General features: G+C 42.2%; 2 protein-coding genes across 4 annotated transcripts; one reads left to right on the top strand and one right to left on the bottom strand.

Annotated features, from left to right (window-relative positions):
* Positions 1-15817, bottom strand: tmem200a (transmembrane protein 200A). Of its 2 annotated transcripts, none has more exons than XM_053444952.1 (5): positions 15075-15817; positions 3104-3241; positions 2701-2924; positions 1841-2004; positions 1-1149 (listed from the first exon to the last, which is right to left on the bottom strand). In XM_053444952.1, exons 2-5 carry the CDS (start codon positions 3232-3234, stop codon positions 70-72), a joined length of 1599 nt encoding a protein of 532 aa, XP_053300927.1. In that variant the 5' UTR covers positions 3235-3241; positions 15075-15817; the 3' UTR covers positions 1-69. The 2 variants fall into 2 exon arrangements, with proteins under 2 accessions (XP_053300927.1, XP_053300926.1); XM_053444951.1 differs by having other exon boundaries at positions 2662-2924; positions 15075-15816.
* Positions 13458-25282, top strand: tmem244 (transmembrane protein 244). Of its 2 annotated transcripts, none has more exons than XM_053444954.1 (6): positions 13458-13602; positions 22910-22995; positions 23130-23206; positions 23871-23996; positions 24270-24314; positions 24582-25282. In XM_053444954.1, the coding sequence occupies exons 1-6, from the start codon at positions 13528-13530 to the stop codon at positions 24677-24679; spliced, it is 507 nt and encodes a 168-aa protein (XP_053300929.1). In that variant the 5' UTR covers positions 13458-13527; the 3' UTR covers positions 24680-25282. The 2 variants fall into 2 exon arrangements, with proteins under 2 accessions (XP_053300929.1, XP_053300928.1); XM_053444953.1 differs by lacking the exon at positions 13458-13602 and adding an exon at positions 20073-20216.
* The last annotated feature ends 275 nt before the right edge of the window (positions 25283-25557 follow it).

Genomic DNA, 25557 nt, shown 5'->3' with positions numbered 1-25557 from the left:
TCAAACAAACACTCGCACAGTCTTGAGAGCAATTTACAGAACAGGACAGAACTGTCCTCAACCTTCAGTTCAGAATCGAGTCTCAGAGCTGCCTCTCTTCAGTGTGTTGCTGTGAAACTCCTCGTGTTCAAAGCTCAGATTGTTATGCGACCTCGATATCATTAGCAGCTTCTCGCGCTTGCTGTAGTCGCGCCTCGCTGTCGCGGCCGGTGACGCGTCCAGCAGCCGCTCCCCTTGCTCCTCCCTGTCCTCCAGCCGCATGTAACCTTTACTGTTGCTCCGGTTGCCGCTGATGCTGCGGCTGCTGTTGCTGCGGTCGAGGCGGGGCCAGCTGGGGTGCTTGCGCTGCTCCGGGTGCACGCTGAGCATGCACGCCCCGCGCTCCAGGTCCAGAGATTTGGAGTGGCTGCTGAGCATGTGCAGAGAGTTGTTGGAGCCAAAGTCACTCCTGGCTGCTCCCGGGGAGAGCCAGCAGCCTGAGGTAGAGGAGGGAGCCGGGGAGAGGGAGGACGAGGACATAGAGGAGCAGTGGGATGAGGAGGAGGCCGAGTTACTTCGGTGTAAACTCGGTGGTTTGGAGGCCTTGGCAACCGATGCTATGGGAACCACCAGTGACTCCATGGAGCTCAGGGGCTGCGCCCTCTCCCTGTCTCTCCTCTCTCCTGCCCTGTCCTCCTCAGTGATCACCTCCATCTCCGGCTCATCAATAACGCAGTTGTTGAGCTTTATAACAGGGAGAGTAAAAGCAGAGATGGAGGAGGAGACGATAGAGCGAGCATGGTGTCCTCCCTTCTCTCCTTCTCCGTCCACCGACCACTGATGGTGCATGGAATCTGAGCGACCCAGCCCGGGCCCAAACATGGGCCGATCTTTGTAGAGCGGCGCCAGCAGCCCCGCAAAGCTACAATCCAACCTAGCCTGCTCTCTCTGTCTGTAAAACTCGTCACCCAACAGCACCTCCTCCTCTGTAGAGCCTCCTCCAGCGCGAGAGGAGAACGCCAGGAGAGAGTTGCTGGCCCGTCGAGCTGCGTTATCAACTCCGAAGCCTTCTCTTGCATAGGCGCTGTTGCGGTGTTGTTGTTTTTGCTCCTTCTGCCTGAGGCGATGGATGTCAATAACTGTGGAGTACATGTCTCTCATATGGATGATCTAGAGCAGAAGATAAATATATTGTTATCAGCAGTAGCATTAGGCTGTGGATTGCCTGGCAATATGTTTAATTTCCCATCTAATCCAATTGTTGTTTGACAGTTTGAGATTATTGTGCAATTATGTTGCTGTCAGTTTGTTTGATTCTCACATGGATTACCTGCAAGGGAGGACGGGAGAATAAATTGAATCAAGGAGCGGAAGGTGAGTGCATGAGAGCACAGAACAGAAACAATGGTGGAGGTTGGAAGAAATCTGATCTGCATCTTATGAACAGTTGATGAATATTGATGAGTGCAGTGAGCGTGCCCCTCACTTTTTAGAGAGTGGATGAAGAACAGAAATGAGAATATGCTAAATGTGAGGTTCATTACATTACAGTGCTGTAAATTTGATCCAGTTATGGTTTCACATTGCAATTTAAGGAGGGCACCACATTTATAGTTTGTCCTGTTGTCATCCCCTATGTGGGCTTTTTCGATCCAGTGTCTGTATAACATGAATATAAGACCCACAGATATATTCATAGTTCTAGTATTTGAAGTCTATGAGTAGACATCGATATATTTGTGTGTGTGTGTGTGTGTGTGTGTGTGTGTGTGTGTGTGTGTGTGTGTGTGTGTGTGTGTGTGTGTGTGTGTGTGTGTGTGTGTGTGTGTGTCTGTGTGTCTGTGTGTCTGTGTGTGTGTACCTTTGTTTCTCTGTCTCTGTTTTCATGAAGAATGGCATTAGCACAAATAAAGATAAAAATCCCGATGCCCATGGTGAAAGGCCCGAACATCTTCATCCGCTCCGAGTGAAGATGCTGTTCCAGGAACCTCGTCAGAGCCCCCCCTGTCTGCTTGGAGGCGGTACCTACATGAACAAAACATAGAGAGATTAAAGGGTCAGTGTGTAGGGTTTAGAGACATCTAGTGGTGAAGCGTCATGTTGCAGCTGAGTAACCCTCACCTCTCCCTCCCCTTCCAAACATGAAAGAGAACCTGTGGTAGCCTTCAGTTGTCATAAAAACTCAAAAGGTGTTTAGTTTGTCCCGTCTGGCCTACTGTAAAAAACATGGTTGCCTCCGTAGAGGACCCCCTTGTGACGTAAAGATAATGTATTTAAATAGAAAAGGTCCATTCTAGGGTAAAGGAAACAAGAGTGTGTACAATTAGATATAACAATGCTAACACGCAGCCTTTGGGCAAGAGCTCCTGTGCGATGTGTGTGCTTTAATGGTGTGTGCGTGCAAACGTGGACGCGGCTCCGAGGAGGAGGTGTAAATGATTCTGTCTCAAATCAAATTTGAATGCGGGGCTACCGGACACTTGACACCACACACACGCAGTATGGAGGCATTTTATGTTTTTTCCCTGAAGTAGTCACCAGTTACTTCAATTGTATGGGATTTGGGGAGTGAGTGAACTCTAATTTTTCGGTGACCTAATACTATGAGGTACGAAGCCGATTATTATCTGATGGTTCTTTCCTTCCCTTGCACATCATGACTCCTGCTGGAAATACCCTCACCCCTCTCTGTGACGGACATCTTGGCTCCATCTCCTTCACCTGTGGAAGATGACTTGTCTCCTCCAGCTGCTGCTGTCTTTGATCCCTCTCCAGTCGCTGATTTGGCCAAGGGTGTGGTTTCCCCGTGCGGCCAGTAACCCAGCGTCGCCATGCAGATCCCTATGCCTAAGATGACCAGTCCCAGGAGGAGGAAAAACCCAGAGGCAGAGTAGAGGCGGAGCCTGCCACGTACCACCACAACATCAGTGCGTCGTTTTCTTTTTCTGAATGGATAGAAATGAAAGAAAACACCATGGAGACTTAAATTTAGTGACATATAGTGTAAAGCCTGTCAACTGTAACAATTGGTCCAAAATAACTTTTTAGTTAATTTGCAATCACAGGTCTTAGAAAACCTTTTTCTTTAACATTAAATCTGGGAATATAAGCTTGAGACGAGCACCTGGGAGCAGCCTCTGGGACGGGGTTCCCTACACCAGGGGATGAAGGCTGTCCGGGTCGAAGCTGAGAGCGGGCAGAGTCCTGGCGTTTTAGCTTGGCCAAGCCTGTTAGCACACCGGCTGCCGCAGTCATGCTTAACCTGCAGGTTCACAATGTACACACACATTAGTCACAAGTTTAAAATAACAAGTACTGGACGTCCAGCATCTGTTGTGCAGGCGTGTTTATGCCATGTTTCATCCAGTGCCCGCTTGGAGCTGATGATTTCTAATCTTATAAAACTATGCAAATTAAAGGTTCAGTGTTTAAGGTTTAATGACAGCTCGAGGTAAAGTTGCATGTTGCAGATAAATACCCCTCACCCCAACTGTGGTAGCCTTCAGTTGTCATAAAAACTCAAAAGATGTTAAGTTGATGTAAATATAAAGTATTTAAATATAAAGGGACCATTCTAAGTTAAAGAAAACACCAATTTGTACAATTAAGACCATCACACAATAGTGAAAACATCACTAGGATTATTTCATATTCAGTTTCTGCCAATAGATCCCTTTCACCTAGATCCTACACACTGAACTTTAATAAAAGAACAAAAGAAAACATTATTTAGATAGAGACATAAATATCAACACACATTAATATGAAGAAAAAACATAACCAGTGAGAATATTTAATAACAAGGGATGCACATATGCATTTCAGCATATAGCCAAAGTCTGCCAGATGCTCTGTATATAGGAGGTGTAAAACACTCGCCCACAACCAGGGAGGTTGAAGCAGTTCCAAGAATCGCAGCTCCATTTGTCGTCTTTCCTGCTTATATTTGTATTCTTTGGATATTTTTGACACAAGTTTACATGGAAAGTGCGTCGAGACTTTTGCCGTCTTTCAGAGTAAGAGGAATTCTATTCACAGTTGAGCAGTGACAAAGAAGTGTGCACCCAAAGGAGAACACACCCAGTACACCGATCCTATCTGTTCACTCTTGATGTTAAGCTGATGACTGTCAGCCTTGGAGTCAACACGGACAGGGGTGGGTGGGTGTGTGCGTACTTGTATTTATTTTTGCAGGATGTTTGTTTACTGCTCTTCCTGTGTGCATGAGAGAGAAACTCTGACGTTAAAGAAGCGGGAGGATCAGAGAGCTCGGAACACGACATGCCATCTCGGATTGTGTTTTCATTTTTATTGTCACCCTATTGTCGCTGGTGAAAAGAAACGGAAACGTGGAAAAGTGGAGAAAGCTGCAAATGATCGTGTTCGAATGGATCCTAGTCTTTCTGCTCGCCAGCTGCTCCGATGTCTATTAATAGTTGATACAATTAAGAGTTAGAGACTTAAAAATAAACACAGGCTTATTTTAGCAGCCTTCATTTGTTTTTAAATGCCTGTTAATCTAGGCTCACATGAGCATTAGCATTGTCCTGTGAAGCACAAGAGGATTAAATAGATGTTGAATAACGAAGGTACTGAACGGGAATGGAAATATAAGTATCCTGCTTCATTGCTACAGGTTCATTAACATTGTTTGTTGTGTGCCACGTTGGAACTCCTGCTTTACCTTCGGCTGTGACATCGTTTGTGTCACATGTTGGTAGCCTTAAGTTCAAATAGGACTGTGACGCATCATTATTAATCAGAACACAATTGTGACTCATTAATATCAATTGGAATATGATATTTATTTAACTAAGAGAAATTACTTTTAGTTTGAATTTGATTGGTTAATGGAGTGCACTTACGGACCAATCAATGTGCATTCAAAATGTGGGGAAATGTAATCGTGACTCGTGATTGGTTGAGTGGGTGGGACCTTGTTCCTGCAGCTCCATCCTACAATCTGTATTGCACTGACTCCATCTTTGACGGAAGGTAGCAGCGCAGGTTATTTAGGCTTGATTTCTAGTGGAAGGAAGAGAAGACGGGTCTTCACTCTTTATCGACAGTCTACGGTTTAGATGCTACTGTACAAACCCACAAGGGAAAGGCTTCTTCATAGAATTACTGCTTTAAATGCCAACTCTGACTTAGAAATTAGTTGTGATGCACTGTTTGTAGTTTGAAAGTGGCTGAAATGCATTTATTATATTAAATTAATTTTTTTTATTAAATAGTTGCTACTTTTCTGCACAGTGTACGTCAGTGTGCATGAGATGCTGAAGCGGATTAAGAATGGAAATGAGAACACACCCATGACCTTCGCTTGACTATTTATTAATTTCTCTCGTCTTCCTCGCTCCCACATCTCCCTTACATGTCCATGCCCCCCTCTCTCTCCAATTCTCACTCTATCTGATAATGCATTCTGGTTGTGACCCTGAATAATTTCCTCCCCCCCCCCCCCTTCCTTCACTTCCTTTTCTCCAGCCCAACCTTCACTCTCTCGCCGCGCTCTCTGTTTGTCTTTCTCCTCCTCCCCCCAATGTCCCCTTGGATCTATTTTTAATCTGTCTCTAATTATAATTTTCCTCTATTTGGTCACTCTCCTCCGCCTTCGCTCCCTTCCTTCCTTTAGTCTACATGTCTCAAAGCTATCACTTTAAAAAAAAAGAAAAAAATCTAAATCAGACAAGGATAACTAGGGGTAGTTAGCTGAACTAAGTGGGAATCACACATGAGACCAGAAGTTCTTTCCTCCTGCCCTGTTGTCTGCGTCTCACATTTGTCTTGTTCATGTCAGTCATCTTATGGGTGATGCTGATGTAGAAAGTTGCTTTACCACAGATGGTGAATAACACAAGGACAAATACAACAAGCCGTTTTCAATTTTTGTATTTCCTGCTCTCCCTCTGTCTGCCTCTTTTTGATTATCTTCTAGTGTGCGTCAAACGGGAACCCACATAGTGTGGCAAGAGCGGGGGGGGGGGGGGAGAGATTTCCTCCGTTTACTGAAAGGAGAGAAAAAGGATGGCTCGGGAGGACCGGAGGAGAGGAGACAGGGGGGACGAAAAACCAGTGTAAAAGAACAGAACGTCAGGGAACAGGAGGGGGGGCTTTAAAGAAAGATGTACAGGCACACACTGTGTTCCTGGGAGCGACTCTGAGTCATAACCACAAACTGAGAACCCGTTTCAAAAGCTGTACACAAAAAGAGGATGGCAGCTGTTTTGATGAGACAAAGTGGGTTTGATGAGCGGAGGGGAAGAGGAGAGAGAGGCTTGAAATTAGAGGAGAGAAGAGTGAGGTGAGGACAGGACCGAGCCGGCTGCATCTTCAGTTTTAACAAGGCTGCTGTAAGAAACAATTGGAGCGGAGCTAACGACACACTGTCCTAACAGGCACACCAGCAGGCTAATGAGGAACCAGTTAACACAACTGTGGCACAGAAAGTCCGGGATGCGCAGTGACCGCATGAGATGACGAGGTAAAATCCCAGCACTGGTTTTAAGAGATTCAAGAATAAAATGTTATCCCCAAAACAAGAAGGTTGATCGGAATTTGTCCTGACAGGCTAACTGCCCTTAAAAAGACATAAATCCTAAAAGTAGAGGTAAAACCAGAGAGGTTCTCAGAAGAGTACACTCCACCTCCAAGGCCAAACAGTCCCCTTACATTCAATCAAGCTGCACCAAATTGCACACGCTAATGGATATTAGTCCTCTAAATATGATTGATTTTTTATTCATCATCATTCATACATTTTTCTTCAGCGAGATCAATGGAAATGTAAGAAATGCTATTAAATAAGAGATAAGATTCTCAACGGTAATCATTTAAATGGTAACAGGTTGATCCTCTGATATTTCTCTTTAAAATGACAGAAGAATTGACATTACAACTTTATTCTCGTTATATTCAGACTTTTTTCTCGAAATCTCAGATTTGTTGCCCCTTAAGGGGTGCTTTACTACTCCATCGCATAAAATAAATAAACAAAATGTTAAAGTAAATTAAACCTACATATAAACATGTACAGATAAATCACAGCATTGTATACAAACATTGTTTTGCATGTTGAATATACAAAAGGAAATCCTTCAATGTTTCAGTCGTGAAAAAATTTGTGTGAATATGTTATGTTTTCTGCCACTTGGTTGGAACTAACCCATGATAATCATATTTAAAATTAGTTTTTTTTTTTTTTTTTACTTCTCTTCAGATAACACTTCAAAATAATGAGAAATCCACTGCTCCATTTCCCATTTAACTGCCTTAATTAACATTTTTCTAAACAAATGTAAAATGAATAATGAAGTAGCCTGCAAGGGATAATTTAATAGAGAACTAAACTGCTTCTGGGTTTTTTCTGTGCATTCTCAAAAAGTGTGGCAAGAAAACTATTAAAACAATTTGAGACACCACATCCTTCAGGGAGCAGATTCACTCTGTCACTGGAGACATTTAATCATTTCCTCTTCCATGAGTAACACGAACAGAAACATTCCCACTGGCAGATATTACACATTCTGAGCCACACCGCTTCCTGGGTGAGAATCCTCTGCGTCTCCGTGCAAGGGAATGCATTTGGTCGTTTGATAAAAACCTAATCTATAGGAGATGTCACATGATGTATTGTCCCTATAGCAACTACATGTGCTGCTGCTAGGTGACAGGTTTCTATAGCAACTACCAGATGTGTGCACCGGAATGACAAGTACAGTCAACGGGACTGTATCCTATCAACAAAGGGGGGGGGGGCTTTCCATGGATCACTGTGAGCCTCTATTTCAATTGTGCAGATATTGAGCAAAAACAAATCCCGGTGTCATGATTGAAAGAGATGGTTGGAACATAGACAAAGCAACAAAGACTTTGGCATTAAAGGTGCTTGCAAAAGAAAAGAAAAGAAAATGCACTATTTGCACTCTACACACATGTACACACTAGCATTGCTTTCAGGGTGTTAATTACTGCTTGTTTGTGTGATTTGTGCTAAAGCTCTGCAGCTCGGCAGTCACACAATAGTGAGCAGAGCACTGAGAGAGTGGAAGAGAACAAAGCATGTGGTACAGGAAGAGAAAAGAAGTGAGGAAGGTGGAGATAAAGTTGTGACAAATCTGGAGGGGAACGAGTAAAAGGCAGAGCAACCTTGATCTACATGTCAGAAACTCCAGAGACTTTATTTTGATTCTGGAAACACGTTGATAAAAGAAAGCTTTGTCTCAAATGACCCACTTGAATGATCTGTGTGTGAACGCCTCGTAGAGGGAGACAATCTAATATGGATACAGATGGAGAAGGGAAAGCAGTACGGAGAGATGGAATGAGAGAGGAATGAGCAGGAAGATAAAAATGGAGCTTGGTGGAGAAAGAAAAACTGGCATCCATTACAGTAAGTTTCCCATTATCGTTATAGTGGGTCATATGCTTTTGTTTCTGAGGCATAAACTGCTCTATCAAGGTTAACTGAGACCAAATTGCTCTAATAAATGTGAAGTATCAATGGCCCAGCTGGATTTTAGCGAGACAGACAAAACCCCACTGCTGCAGTGAAGGTCACCTGTCATTATATCATGGAAACACGTAAGACTGCCCTCAGAACAAGTACTATTTCTGTCTCCGTCAGAAACGGTGGACTAATGCTGTGAACAAAATATTCATATTTTGTTCAACCTGCTCCTGACACCACTTTAAACTTTAAAAAACTACATAAAGACAGTGTCAAGTGTTAATGTCAGACGCAACTACTTCATTTTAAAGTACACCCAGGCCAAAATCAAGCACAATATTACTCACACAGTACAAACTGGTGGAGAAAACACTCATAACGGGAAACTAGAGTTTATATTTTATGTTTATTTTCCTGCGTTGAAAATTTAAAATGAATTCATTAAAATCTAAAAACATACCTGAACTGTTACACTATCTTACTCTACAATACTGTACTGTGATACATTATATGTCTAATGTGTAGTGTAGTGTATTGTAGAAGTGTATATGGTATAGCAAAGTATATATAGTATTGTGTAGGATAGTATACTTTACTATTGAATAGTAAAGACTATGTATACTAGTACTGTACACTATACCATATATACTATTCTATACTACACTTTGAAGTACAACAATACAAATATGTAGAATATAATGTGGTATAATGTATGGTATAATACATATATATATAGAATAATGCAGTATAGAAAAGTATAATTTATATTGTATAGTACATATGGTATAGTACAGAATTTAGTATATACTATATATAGTATAATACAATATATAGTGTAGTTTGGAAGTGTGAATATAAATGTACACATATATATATAAATAAGTTGATATAATATAAAATATGTAATGACAGTATAGCATAACGTAGCAGAGAAATTGTGTATAATTTTTCTATTTTTTTTAAATATATATTATTTATGTTTAATAGTATTGTGTTGGATAATACATGGTATATTGCAGTACACTATAAGGTAGTATAATTGTTCAAGTATAGTATCTCTGTTAGAATCAGCGGGTATTTTTGCTCCAGTAAACTATGTTCATATTACACTAATCAGGAGATAATCACTTCACCAAATGGCTGATGGGAGGAAATGCAGTTACAGTCAGAAACACAAATCCTCTTATAGCTGGTGACTTCCATCAGCCTGTAATGGAAGAAGGTCACATTCTCCTTTTCACAGTGTCCATGTTTGCTTTCTGCATTCCTGCGTTATTGCTCACAGATGTGCTGCTTTTTGGCAGCAGAGTGTCAAGTGCTGATCGTCCAAAAAGCTTTAATAAATCCTCTGACAGATGAGTATTCAAAACAGTCACTGCTGCAACCACATTTCTGCACCATGATAAAGTATGTATGAAAACTGTGTTTTCTGTGTCCGCTAAATACAGGCCAAATTAAAACTGCCTCACAAACTGCTCTCAGGAAGCTCCAATAAACAGGAGCTGTGATAACGGGTTGAAACACACATATGACACCGAGCTGTGAAATGGATTACAAAGCGTGATGTGCCCCTCGGCAGGGAGATGTCTTTCTCCCGGCCACACGTTTCATCCGTTTACTTTGTTTATCCCCTGAAGTGGAATTCCGTGTCGGCTTTTTCCAGGAGGGGCAGAGGTCGGAGTCAGCTGCGGAGAAACACCCCCGCAGCTGCTTGTTCAAACAAGGCAATCTCTATCACCCTGAAATCTCCATCCCCCTGCCGTCCCCAAAATCCCTCCTCCATGCCGCTTATTTTCTATTTACGAGCTGATGTCGGCCTTGTGTGAGATATTTGATCTTCCTGGTTTCATTCCCCTTTTCCCTGCATTCCTTGTCACATGTGACACTGCTGTTGGCCTGAAGAAAGTTGAGAACAGTTGAAGCGGCCAATCCACCCCCCCAAGTTAAGTTTATAGTTTTATTTTGTTTGGCGCGGGGCTCTAGCTGAATTCTTGTTATTGTTAAATGAAAGATCATGGTAACAAGACAGAACAAAAGAGGATATGTTTGTCCCTTTAACGTCCTATTTTGGAAACCAGTGTCCTTAACTTATTAATACACCAAACTGAAAACTGTGCACAAGCGTTTGTACTTTTTGAGCCACAGGTCACTGAACCATAAGTTGAAAGCTAATATGCACAGGCACACAGATGCGTTCAGGTTTTTCCGGTTGATTATGCAGCATTAACTTCGTAAGGGATGGATGGTAGAAATGAGGAAGGTCAACTTGTTTATGATGTCATTTCATTGGATAACAGGGGCTGGCTGCTCCATCTGGACACAAACCCGGTGGTATGACTAGTTTGCCTAAGCCCAATGCAGAGTTTGTACCAGAGTCTAAATAGCAGCCTAGTCAATGGTCGATGTAAAGGCTCATTTATGCTTAACTTTAGATTTGTTAACAGAAACAAACAGAGCCTTCTGTCCATATTCTGCGTTTCTTTTGTCCGTATTTATGCGCATCTTCTAAAGGCTTATGGATACGGAAGAAACAGACAAAATAATGCAGTACCACTTGAAAAAATGGGGGGCAGTGTAGCCAATAGTTCAAGCAAGACGATCATAGGACGCAACAAAGACATTTTAACAATGGTGGACATCATTGTGGCCAAACCTCGCGAGTTGATAAGAAACTACAGGTGTCTACAGGAAACAATGCTACATTCGAAGTATGACAGCCATGAAGGTTATATAATTTAAAACAGATATGTCTCCCTTTGTCCGTGAAAGCAGCCTCAAATTGTCAAGTCTACTAGTTTCACAGATGAAAAAAAAAAAAACGGTTTCACAGAAAATGATGCGTCTACTGAACAAGCGACCCAATCAGCAGGCTTTCAGCAGTGACAGAGTATAGTGAAAGGCAACACCAATTACATGATATACTGTAAATGGAGCCAGAGAACCTATTGACAGATTTTGTTTTCTTGCAGAGATTCTCTTTGACTTTACACCGTCGGATCTTTTAGTAAAGTCCCAATAAAGCTGAACATCACACCAAGATATACTACAAGTAAATCTGCTCCTTTAAGATCCCTCACCAATATGTTTGTCTACATACCCTCCCAGTAGGAGGCCACGCACACCAGGGAGAGATTTCCCAGAAACTGCGGGACACCTGCTATTTCTGGCTTCATCGATGGTATTCGTGAGCTTTCAGGCACCATCTAAAAACAAGCAACTTTTTTATGTAAAAGAAAGGCTTTCACTCCATGTGCGTTCAGGTTGTGTGCCATGCTGACAAGAAAAAGGAATTGATGTGTTGGTGCGTTGGTATGGGTCTGCCCATGACGCACACGTCTTGAGGGAGAGCGAGTGGCAGGAGTGTGAAGGGAGGGAGGGATCTGTGGTCTGACGCCAACTATGAGCACTCAAAGACGAGGTCGATAAGTGAGTTCTGTATCTGAGCACATGGACACACAGAATGGTCGTATCAGCGGTTTCATCTTTGCCAAAAAACGTAACCTTCCCGGTCGGAATAACAACTTGTTGACTCCAACATGATTTAACTATTATAAACTGGCAATAACAATAGGTTTGATATGACTTAAAGCAACATTAGGCTTCCTTTCAGTCTGGAGGTCTGTTACAGGAAGTCAACAAACTCCATGTGTCCACAAAGAATAAAAGTCAAAGTTTCTCCTCAACAAGTGCAACAGAGCTAACAGGAAAGTGTATAAAATCAATGTATGGCCCCCTAGTGGCTGACTGCAGTAAAAACCCATCCTCCTCCATGCAATGGGATTGGACAGGGACCAAACTAAAAAGTCAGAGTGCAGATAAAAAAAAATTCTGTCATTTTGGGTAGTTGATATAGTCTCTATGCTATGAAAGTGGTGAAACTCCAGGATCAGGAAGTGGAGAGACGCGTCATCCATCTTTATCTAGTTACTGGTGTGTTCACGCCCACATAGTCCTGGGCAGTCGTTATTACGTCTTCCCGGGTTGAATCTGTTCAAAATGAGCATCTTGTTTTCTATGGTAATCGAGTCAAGTTGAGAAAAATCCCAACTGAAGTCTCTGCTTCCCTGGTGAGCTGTAAACCCCAAAACACAGACAACCACATGGCTGATGGGATAAAAACTGTTTCATCCTTTGGGAAATGGGCCATATTTAGAAAAGACACCAGGGTTGGAAAAAAAACAACAGAAAAAATGAATCTCAGATATAGCGGAGAAGGGATTTGTGTGAGAGGGGGAAAGAAAAGAAGCAAACAATAAACTGATAGTGAAGGTGTGTGTGTGTGTGTGCATTGCTTTACTCCTACAGACTCGTGGTCAAGGGTGAGTCATCTGTCTGGAGAATATGTCACTCTGTGTTTCCCGCTGACCTTTCTGCAGCACACTTCCTGATGCAAGCACTCCATCAGCAGCCTCTTCACCATCTCAGTCTATTTCCTCACGCTCGTGATGATGTGCACTGCTATTACAAGAAAAACCTTGCATCCTTCACGACAACTCACCATCATCGCCTGCTTCTGATAAAATCAAACTGCTGAATTGAATTTAGGTTTGGAATTGAATCATCAGACGCTCCAGCCAAACACGAGATTCATTTTTTCTGTTTTTTGTGTGTGTGTGTCTGTTTGTGTGTTGATGTACCGTAGTTCGCCTCCTGTTGATTTGAGCAAAATGACTCATTCTGTCTTCCTCGCAGTCTCAATTGTCAGTTAGTCACCCACACTCATCATGAGCCCCCCCCCCCCCCCCCCCCCCGATCTGCAGCAGTGGTGTCCAAACTGGAGACGTGGGACCTTTATGGGTTCCATGTCCGGATTCTAAAAGCCCCCTGTCCCCATTTTAAGAATTAATTAGGATAACAGTCCTTATTTACTGTGGCTGCAAACAAGTGTCATTAATCAGATCAACTGGAGTATTTTTCCTCATATGGAGTCTTGCTCATTTCTCAAAAAAACATTTTTTTTTTAAGTGGCAAAGTGTAGCAGCTGCTCCGCTGCCAGTGGGGCATTTAAACAGAATTATCCAGATAGCGATATATCTGTGAGGGAGGGTTCATCGAAATGTCAAACGGCTTCTTAATGATCTTCGTATTATACTCGGATGCATTTCTGTGAAGTCAAAACATTTCTCACTATCCACCATTTGGCTCCACAGGTCTTTTCAACAGCTCTCAAGGTGAGTGTTCCTCCTAATTAACCACCATTGGGTCAGCCACAACAAGCACAATGAAACCAGCAGCAGAGCATCCTTGTGGTTAAGTCCTCCTTCGCTGAAAAATGTGTTTTGCTCCTTGTGTCTTTTACTTTGATGTGTGACCTTCGCTGTGTGGAGTTTGTTACTAGAAAGCTGTTTTAAGCTGTGTTAAAAGAGCGGGTTGTGAAATCCCCTCTGGAAGCAAATCACGGTCCAGATATGGGCTGATGGACACTTGTACAAATTAGTTTAACCTTTGCATCGATTATAGAGTCCACAGCTGATTAATATACTAAATAATACACGTGTGGGAGGGTTATGATGACCGAAAGTGACAGTTCACCCTTTAATGATGATCCTATTTATGAGGCAGGATATTGACACCATGACTTCTTACATTAATGATGAGATGCTGGCATGAAGGAGTGATCATCGGAGGCTTCGCACAATTGAGAAATCAATCAATACAACTGCTATTTAACAAGGCAGGAAGGAGCTGATGCCATTTTATAACAAGACATCCTACATTAAGAGTTAAGATCCTTGCTCACCAAGTCCATATTAATTATCTTTACTCCGAAAGAAACAGGTTCGATTTGCTGTGATTTTCTCATCCGTCAAAGTCGTCTCCAGAGAGTTGCTTGAGATGTTCAGGATCAATTGGATCTGAGAAATCTGTTTTTCTTCTGTTTAATCTGCTGTCTATATCAAACCAGAACTACTGACATCCTGAAATCCTGATCACTTCCCTACTCCTGGATCAGAACATGGAATTCTCCTTACGATGGGATGGACCCAATGTTTTCCTTTTTCAAGAAGTAGAGGAACACAAAATCATCCTCACTGCTGGACTCCATTTTACCTCCTAATGCAAATATGATAAAACATACTCAGGGTGCAAGGTTTCTGTGTTGTTTTTTTTTACCGATTAAAAAACGCTCGTGAACAATACAGACTTCAAAAGAACTTTACTCACCTTGTATTATTACACAATAGTACACTATGTGATGTTATACTGAAAATGACAGTTCACCCTGTAACGATGACCTTTGACCCATTGTAGATGGAGCAAATATTGGCACCATGCCTTGTTAGATTAAGTGATGATAAAATGATAGCTTCCTGACATGGAGGAGGGATAATTTCAAGCTTGGCACGATGAAGGGATCATGGGATTCATCAACAAAACAGCCAATATTGAACTGTCCCAACTATTAAACATGATTCTGTCCAGCAAACTGACAGTAGAAAGAAGACAAATAGTCACTAAAAGACTGTAAGTCTATCAGAGGCTGGTAATTGCGGTTAAACTCTCCTGTTCATCAAATATGGATGAAATCCTGATTAAATATGGATGGAAGTAAAAAAAGATGGAGTGAGGAGCTGTCAATTTGGCATGTGTCACGATGAGTGAGTGTTTAAGAGTTGGAGGTCAAACACAGCTCAGCTCTTACCTTCACAAAAGCGTCGGACTGTCACTGTGCCATTAAGCTTGGAGGGGGATCAGGCTGTAACCTGGGGGGGAGTAAGAAGCCATCCTCCTACTTTGAAGACTACTTCCAGTAAAAAGCCATACCAGGGGGGGGAAGAGGATGACAGGAGACATGCAGCAGCGCAGTTCTTTACTACATCCAAGGTCTCTGGTGGAGACGCTGTGTTGGCATCGGTACAGTCTGTCTGGGTCAAATTCAAATCCGAGATCCTTCTCTTTTTGCGCGGAGCCCGTTTTACGCCAATACTGTGCGCTCAGGACAAAGAAGCGGGTGAAACAGCCTCCTAATTACGATAGAAGGGGAAATCCTTTAACGCATCCCGCCTATTTAAAGTGGTAATGCACAGTTTGTAATCCCCGAGATGAGAAATATCCTGTATTCGACTGAAGAACAAAAAAGACGCTCGTTCCTGGTTCCGCTCAATGCGTAAAACTCTCCGTTACCCCGTGTTTTTCCCGTCCGAAAACTTGGTTTCGCGTAGAAAAGAGGAAAAATAAAAGGTTAAAAAGGATGTTGTATTTTAAGAACAAGCGGTTGAGTACTGTACACCAGCGAGAAAAGCGTGTTTCTCTTCCTGTGAGCCGGAGAGAAGACGCGGCGGCTCCATCCAATTCCTCCAAAGCGCTTCTTCTGCGCTTGTGGGAATGTGCGAAGCTCTCCGAGTGCGTGCGTGTGCCTGCGGGCGCGTGTGTTTGCGTGTGCGTGTGTGAGAGAGAGATGTATTTGCGTGTGTGAGAGAGAGATGTATTTGTGCGTGTGCGTGTTAATGTTGGGAAACAAGGCACTCTGCCACGCTTTTCTTTCTTGGGTGTGTAGGGCGCAAAGGAGATGCCTAAATGATGATGCACAGCGTGGAGAGGAGACACACGGATCAGCGTGTCATGTTCAATGCATTTCTATGGGAGCAATACAAGGCATGGATTTTGAATAGTATCAATAAAAAACACACAAGTTGTGCAAATGCAACATTCCTGCAGCAACACAACCAAGATGGAAAAGTGGGTTCAGCTATAATTGTCTAATAGCTGCAGTGTTGGCCTGAGAGTTACTCCTTGTGTTTTCATATATTCCCACAGGTTGGAGGCACATGCAGAACACACACACACACACACACACACACACACACACACACACACACACACACACACACACACACACACACACACACAGAGAGAGAGAGAGAGGGCAGCAAAAACGTTGCAGATGTTGGCAGTATGTCATTTCCTGTATTGCACGCTGGACATGATTCAAAGAAAATACACATGATGTGACGAGGTTAAGACAATATTAGACATAATCTGAGCAATGTGTGTGTGTGCGTGTGTGCGTGTGTGTGTGCGTCTGCGTGTGTTAGTGAGGCAAGTGTTTGTTCAGTTGGCTGAGATGAAGCTGGTGAGAAATGAAACACCCTGAGGCCAGAGGAGTACAGTCGACACAGAATACACACTCGGACACACATCGTTGTGATGTCCTGTCGCTCCTCTGGTGACATTCTCAACCTCACAACTGACCATGACACGTCTGACCTCAACCGCAACCTTGGCTCTAATTATAACCCACCCTCTGTACCCCACACACACAATAAAAACAATAGCCCTGTGGGTGTCCCCATGCATCTCAAAAAGATTCTAATGAACGCTCTGTCTCCTTTGGAGAGAATCAGCAGCCAGTTGAGATTCATGCTGAAGTCCCATCCCTGCAGCGGCGGTCATTGGCTTAGCTGTATTTACATTCCGTAAAGGATCGAAATGAAAACATACTGCAGCGAGGGGAAAGAGAGAGCGAGACCTAACAGGAGGAGGAAGAGAGCAAGAACTGAGATGTGGACAGAAAAAAGTGTGGGAGAAAAAAAAAGGGAGAGTTAAAAGACAAAGCCTTACAATGTCGACTGCTGCGTTTCTTGTTTACAAGCCCATTTAGGATTATGGGATTTTTCGAAATGTGTGGACTTGTTGTGTTGCGCTTATTGTAAGCAGCTGTGGTCAGAAGGTAATTAAACTATAGAGCTGTAATTGAGAGGAGGAGAGATTTGGAAAGAGAAAGGGGGACATGGGGAACAAGGGGAACGACTGGGGGAAGGAAGGTAATAGAAGAGGGTGTAGAAAAAAGAAGTGTGAAGGTTGAGGAAGAAAGCTCTTTGCTTATCTGAGGTGAGAATATCTCAATGGATCAGAAGATGACTGACAGGGAAGGGGACTGGTGAAATCCAGGGAGGATTTCAGATGTTGTTTTTGGGGCTATAAGTGATTGGAGGATTGGCCAGAGACGTGAGGAAGACGTGTTTCCTAGTTGCAACAACTGTTTTTTTTTATTATTATATTAATCATTTGTTCTATAGAATAACAGAAAGTAAAGTATCAGAATAAATTAAATATCTTCCTTTCATCCCTGCATGATATCCCTCTCCTCCCTCCTACTTACCAATGTTGATGTTGCCTATTTTAGTGGATCTTGAATGAATTATGATGCATCACACTGTGTGCCAAAGACACACATGCACGCACACACACAAACACACACACACACACAAACACACACACAGGATGGAAATTACAGCCCTGTTGCTCCTACAACATGCCATGCTGACATGTAGGTCAATGAGCCTCAGCGTTCTTCCTCTATCTTCCTCTCTCTCTCTCTCTCTCTGGCAAACTGATTTATAAGCAGATCAGGAGAACAGTGCGGATACAGTGTGTTCATTTCTCTGCCTTTATGGATACAACACAGACGGTTACAAGTCACTCAGGTGGTGTAAACACTCTCTGGATACAGGAGCACTCTGTTCAGTTGTCTCTAACCGTCCCATTTCTCATACTCATATTAGGCCTGGAGCTGGCAGTGGTGCGCTTCAGACAGATCCTCAGTCTGAATGTACTCACACCGTCTCTTTTGTTTTGACTTGACTTATAAAGGTGCTGTGACATTATTTGTTGTAGGACACTGCACAGGAATCTGATGCACATCATCGTTGTGTCCATGCAAATTAGTTTAAACTAATTTCAAAAGAAAAAGGAACACACGTGCATCCATACGTACGATAAGAAAAAGTGAAATAGACAAAAATCTTCAAAAATGCCAGATGCTTTGGTTTCACTCGCCATATAGGCCCCCTGGTGGCTGGCTGCACTATGGCTCATAAACCTAGTCTCTCATGTTAGTGAATGGGACATGGGTCCAACTCAAAATGAAACGAGTGAAACGTCATGATTGACAGCTGGGACTGACTCATGATTGGCTGAGGGCTTGTGCCAGTCGGATACCTCGATTGCACAGCTCCCTCACCCAGTGTGTACCTGTGATACACACAACTATATATTTTTCATGACTGTAGGTACGTGGAGGAAGGAATCTTACTGAAATGCTAAAAAGTTAATAAACACTTTAGCATAATCAAAATACTTAAAAGGCAAAACAAACATGATTCATTCTTGCATTTTCTGTCAGTCCTGCTTTAAAGTATAAAGCTAAGACACATGCATAGAGATGAAATGTACCAGAACACATGCACACACACACACACAAACACACACACACACACACAGGAAGCTGAATAGTTGTGACGTGTATCTGGTTGTGCAGCCCTTCAACTCCCCTCCTCTTAATCACCATGGTTACAATGATGCAGGTTACTCTCACATACAGAAGGCGCACGTGCCTGTTCTCCACCAGGCGCACGGATGCAGCCTGTGACGCCGAAGAGTTTCTTAAGCTATTTATGGAGGCAGACGGAAAGGTTGAACCGACGTCACTCCGGCTTTTACTCGGTCTCCTTCACCCTCTCCCTCACTTTACCCACTTAATCTTAATTTTCATGAACAGATGATGGATGTTCAGCATGTAAACGCTCTCTCTCTCTCTCCCTCTCTCTCCCCCCTAGATTCTTCCTCTCTCTCTCTCCTGTTTTCCTGCAGAGTGTTTGAGCAGGAATAAGCACAGTGGGAAATGATTTACGACACTGATATCAGATGTGTATGAATGGAGCATCTTATCTGTTGCGGCCAGTCCTGTGCCTGTAGCTCTTATCTCCTGCTCTCGTGTTGGCTGTCACTGTGGGAGCTGCTCTCGCTCTGATTATAAAGCTATGCCACCATCTTGTGGTCATATTCAGAACTGCTAGACAAATCTTAACTGCATCCCTTTTCACGAGAATAATCCAATCACACCTTCAATATTCACAGATTTTTTATGAAAGGTTTTAAAATGATGACAAACAAGAATCACTGCCCCCCCCCCCCCCCGAGTTCATCTGACGATCAACTGATCATCAAAATAGTTACTGATTAACATTTAACTGATCCATGAATCAGTCAATCAACTAATTGTTGCAGCTCAAAGTGCTTCACCCTCGCATTCATCTTCTGCACCATGCTTTTGATTGAAACATTTATTTGAAGGAGGAGAAGCAATGATGGAAGGATTGGAGGAAGACGAGAAGCGCAGGATGTGATGGCAGGAAGAGAGAATATAAGATGGGCACCATGGAAGAAGGGAATGAGATGTAGGAGGTAATTGAGGGATGAAGAAAGCATCTTCGAGAAACATTTATTTGACTTTTGACCCATGTCCCATCCACTAACATGGAGGAGGCGGAGTTTATGACCTATACTGAGATGCTTTGGCTTCACTTTGGGGAGTAGTCAAGATGTCCTCTTTGCAATATATATATAGAGTGTTTGGTCCAAACATTAATCTGTGTCTGTGTTGCTTCCTGAATTATTAACCTTAAAACCTTTTGTGCATGAGTGAACTATATCTATACTATGTTCAACTGTATCCCAGTTGGGATTTGCTCAGTTCTAACTAAGTAGTAATCCCATTTATTCTAATCCCCACCCCACCTCCTAACATGCTCTCCCTCTCTCTCTCTCTCTCTCTCTCTCTCTCTCTCTCTCTCTCTCTCTCTCTCTCTCTCTCTCTCTCTCTCTCTCTCTCTCTCTCTCGCTCGCATACTCATACACACAAATGCACACATGTAGCCCTACATGCTCTCATTCGGACCAGCGGCCATTCATGTTGTTGGACTACTGCTGTCGTTGTTGTGGATTCACACTCATAAAACGCCATGGAGCCGTCTCTCTCAAGACCACACCCAGTGATACCTGGGTAAGGACGGCGTGTAGCCCTAGAGAGTGGAAGCCTGCTGTTGCTGTGGTCTGTAGTGTAGCCGAGGCTCAGTGCTGTGACGTGTGTTTATCAACATGTCCGTTAGAGCGAGTTCTCTTAAAATCAAGTCTACTGTCTGTTTGCATTGGTTTTAAACATTAGCAACATAAACTACTGCATTTTAGAAGATTGTGGAATATTAACTGATTACCTGCCATTGTTGAGGAAAAACTTCATCTGTTATGTAGAGTTTAATGGAGCACAAAAGAGAATTAAATCAAATTTATTCACTATCATTAGAATCACGTCTCTATTGCCCTAATGTCACAGTTAGAATTTTTGTTGTATCCCAAGTCTGCCTGTCATTAAGCAACCAGACCTCACCGGTCAGAGGATGGGATTTGAAGTCTCAAAGCCGGTTTCTAGAGCCGCTTTCAAAGTACAGTCTAGTCTGAAGCTGACAAAAACACTAGTTAAGGTGTTTAGCTGTCTCCGAGGGTATTAGCATGAGATCAGCTACTTCCCAGCTTTAAGATGCACCCACACCCTCCTGTGGTTTATCTGCTGAAGAGGCCACCACATATTGAAAAGTGGGCCACAGTAACATTAGTTTCAAATCAAATCATTAGTTGTAATCTCTGGATTCCCATGTTGTATTTTTCTAACCACTGTTCAATCAGAAACACAGAAGGATGAAAATATATTAGCATCATAAATTAATTGTCCACTAATGTCAATATATATCCTTTGAATTAAATGCTATTCTCTTCTGGAAGCTTTAACTTGTTTAAGTCATTAATGAAGAGTCATCCTCTATGTTTGTGAGGTAAATGTGAATGTGAGCATGTGCACAATGACAGGGCTAACATGCTAATATTTAGTCACCGCTATGTTTATCAATGAACGAAATATGCACTAGATCATTTTGTTGTACAATGACAATTAAGGCATTCTAGTGTTTTCTAAACAAGAAAGTATGTCTGAGGCTGACACTCGTCAGAAACCGTAAAGTATTAGACTAATTTAAATGTTGAGTCGGATCACCAAAGTTAAGGTTCAATATTTTTCAGGAATTCTCCACATATTATTCTGTAATTGTCAGGACGTTTTGCAAAGAAAATCAAAAAGAGAATAATTAAGTTTGGGGATTCATCCTCTTAGGACCATGAAAGTCTCACCAACATTTCATGAGAAACTAACCTGTAGGTTTTGGGATATAGAACAGTATCACTGACCAGTGAAAAGTTAATTTCATATTCATTTACTCCATTGGCATTTTAGAAAACCCTTATAAAAGAATTTTAAGCTGATTAACTAAGGGATGAATTGTGATCATAAAATACACATGCCATCATAAAGTATTGCAGACCCACAAGCTGGCCCTCACTAACACTTGTAGTTACAGATATGTGGATAAAATACCCACACTAAAGACTCACCATCATTCATTATTCAGGGAAACTAACTATTTTCATACATTTTCAAGATTAAACAAATGATCAATTAATCATAGAAATAACAGAGAGATTAACAGGTTTCTAGACCCAGTACACTGTACAAGTATATTTCTGGAAGGGAAAGGGCAGTGAAAGTAGTTTTTTGTTTTGTTTTTCATTCTAACTGTGGTTTCTGTCTCGGCATAGAAAGCACAGGAGTAACTAATAAGATTAACAGTGACTGTGTTCCATTAAGATGTGCCTGTCAGCCCATACCGCACCAGTGTGCAGGGCCCTGGCACCGGCACACACGACTGGAATGCGGCCCATTATTAATGTGATTAGTTAAACCTCTGTTTGACAAGCTGAAATGTCAGCTGTGAGAAAAAGGTCTGCTATCTCTCCAGCGAGGGTGTCGTGTAACTCAGTTCCTGTGAAGGCTGCAGTTAATCATCTATGAAAGGAGACTTTAGCGGGCGAGCGAGCACCGACCGTCGGCTGCTGTCTCCTGTTGTGAGCCTCTGGAAGAAAATGTGAGAACGCAGACGAGAAGCAGCTTTGGTAAACACGCAAGGCATTAAATAACAATAATGGCTCTCCAGTAACTTGCTCCGACTACAGCGGTTTATACTCAGATTCTAATCGTTGACATAAGGCTCATGTCTTTAATGTTTTCTTATGATTCCGGTTTTCTCATATTGCTCTGTTTATTTGAAGTACACCTTAACAGATATTTGATGTAAGATGTTAGTTGCTTGAATTGAGAAGCAAAACTCATGAATGTAGCAGATTTTTACTTGACATCTTTGTTCTTCCGGCAGTTAAAATACAATATACTATAGTGACATTTAAATCCAATATGATTGATTATAAATGCAGGAACAGGAACAGTCTGGCTCAGGATGAAAATCTCTCAACTACAGGACATTAGTTTTTTCCATGGATCCATTACTTTGACCAATTATCATTCACGGGGGTCTGAGGCCGATCCCAGCTGACATTGGGTGAGAGGCGAACAGGTTGACCGGCCTATCACAGGGCCAACATTCACAGATCTCACACCCACGGCCAATTTAGTTTTTTAATTATTCTAATCTCAATCAGCATGTCTTTGGACATTGGTCTGTGGGAGGAGGCCGGAGTACCCTGAGCAAACACACACAGATAGATCTGGGATTCAAACAGGGAACCTTCCTGCCTAGAGGCAACGCTGCTAACCCTAATGATATTTAGTTTTGTGTCCTCTCCTCTCACCAGGTCGTCCTGCAGAACCTGTTGATGTGCATGGTGTGCTTCTACTCCCTCTACTACATCGTGGTCAGTCTCTGCATTGGACTGCTCAGGTACACACTAACACACACACTAACACACACACACACACACAAAGGAAACCTGTAGAGGGAGTCATAGTGGGCCTGGAGATGTTGCTCCGGTTTATCCTTGGTTCAGATCCTCTATAATCTTGTTTTGTGTTTAGGGTTCATGAGATCAACAGCTTGTTGGCACCATTTGACTACACAACACAACCATCATGGCAGAACCCCAAATACATGGGTGAGTATAATTGGTGGAATTTTACCAAGTATGACGTGTTCTAAGATACTTAACGTTTACATGCATATTTTTATTTTATGCTACTTAATGGCTGCCGTGGGAAACACATTCCACTGATAAAACTCTAGAACTAGAATGCCACAACTGCACCAGCTGCTGTAAAATAGTACAGTGACGTAAAAGAAACTAATGATATATATATTTTATTTTACATAAAGAAATAAGTATGAGTATGATCTACTATAGAAATGATTTCTGATAATATTTCTGACGCCCAGTCGTACAAGTACTTGTCTCAATGACTCATCGCTGGGGTCGACATCTGCACTTAACATAAGGACTTGTCAACCATCTCTCCGTCACTTGTTTTGTGTTGTTATATTTTGTCATCAACATCTGTATGCACCTTTGATTGAATTATTTCAGGTTTCATTTCAACTCTATTCACTGACATAATCTTCTTCAGCAAACTGCAGCCTTCATTCTTCACTGTTAACGTTGCACATGTGATATGGTGTTGGTGCTACATAAATAAATATTTATTTTAAATGTAAAACAACTATGATGACAATTATAACCATGATAATTTACTGTAATATTGAAATACAATCTTCACACAGTTTCATCTCTTATATGATAAATGATTGTCCTCCTCTCTTTCCAGTTGGTGTGATTTCCACCGAAGTGACGTATCTTTTAGGAGGGCTGGTCTTCGCCTGGATTGTAGAGGAGTGGGTCTGGGATTACGCCATAACTGTCACATTGCTGCATGTCGCCATGACTGTAGCAGGTAAACAAACACACCCTCACACACACACACACACACACACACACACACACACACACACACACACACACACACACACACACACACACACACACACACACACACACACACACACAAAGTGGATCAATATCGTGGGACAGCTGATAGGATTGGAGGCCTGGTTACGTAACAATGTGATGGATGTCGTTCAAAGTTTGCAGACACACACACACACACACACGCACGCACACATGCACACTCATATATTTATATCCTTTTTGTGTTGCGTGTTTGCAGTGATGTCAGACTTCCCTTCAGCTGAGCACTGGTGGATAGCTCTGGGTAAGTTCTCTTATTCTTCTTGGTGATCCTTCTGTCTGTCTGCCCGTGTGTATCCTCACCTGTCACCAGACCTATTTGCAGAACATGAAAACTCCTCTCTGTATGTCTCTCCAGCTCCTCTCTATCTGTCCTAGTTATTCCCTTTTCCTGTTCCCTTGGATTCAGGCTTCTGGAAGACAGCTGCTGCTGCTGCTGGCATCCAAGCCTTTCCTCCGATTGATCCCTTTTTCTCTATTATTTAATCTCTCTCTTTCTCTCTCTCTACAGGTTCAGGTCTGGTCATGATGATATTTGGGGGACAGCTCCTGGCCTACAAACTCTTCAGGAGCAACTTTGTTTATCCCGCTGAACTGCAGAACTTCTAATCAACACAATGAGGAAATCTTTTAACTGGCTTACTGGTTAATCTCAGGTCTGCATCAATACCAATGGGTTCACTTTGCAAAGGCTGTGCTGCTAGTTTCATGTTAACACTGGTATGAACAACTACATTTTGTGCTAGATTATTTCATCATTTTATTGTACCAATAGCAAATATCCTCATTTTAACAATGTTTTTGTAACATATTCTGTACAGTTTGAATATTCTTTTGTATTTTTTCTTTACAAACGTCATACAGTAACAAAGTATTGGCAGAAATGACACATGTAGGATTCTGTCAACTCCTGGATATTACACCTGAAATATATCTACTACCACTAAATATTTTCTCAGGGGTGAATTGACTCAGCTATTTTCTAATTGTGATGTCAGGTCATTTTTTTAATATGTTACACATCAGTCTTGTAGAATCTGCAGTGTAGGAGTCCAACAGATAAAATACCTGCCTGGACACAAAGCAAATATGATCTGTGCTACATGTGTTTAAGAAGTTGTGTTTGCAGGAAGAAATCAATATATGTAATCATATATAATGTCTTCAATGTGGGTTGTATATATATATTGGTTGAGATCTATTGGATTAACATTAAAGAACGTAATGCAAAAGGACTGATTTGTGTGTTCACATTTGTGTATCCCAGCATACATTTGTGCAATGTTCAATTTATAAGGAAACACCAGGGGGCTCTGCCGTCTGGGATGTGTTCAGAAGATAATTCTGGGCCAGGGCAGCTGGTGTGTAGCCTTACAGACAGTACGGCTTACAGTTGTGGCACATCATTGTCTATCTAAGAGAGTTCATGTGAGTATTGCGTCACTTAAAAGACCAAATTCTGCCTTTTAGCCGAGAAGCAGTATGTG

This window comes from Pleuronectes platessa, chromosome 17 (genome assembly GCF_947347685.1).
Source record: "Pleuronectes platessa chromosome 17, fPlePla1.1, whole genome shotgun sequence".
Taxonomy (NCBI): Eukaryota; Metazoa; Chordata; class Actinopteri; order Pleuronectiformes; family Pleuronectidae; genus Pleuronectes; species Pleuronectes platessa.
The sequence above is the reverse complement of the archived record's forward strand: the minus strand, read 5'-3'. Positions and strand labels throughout refer to the sequence as shown.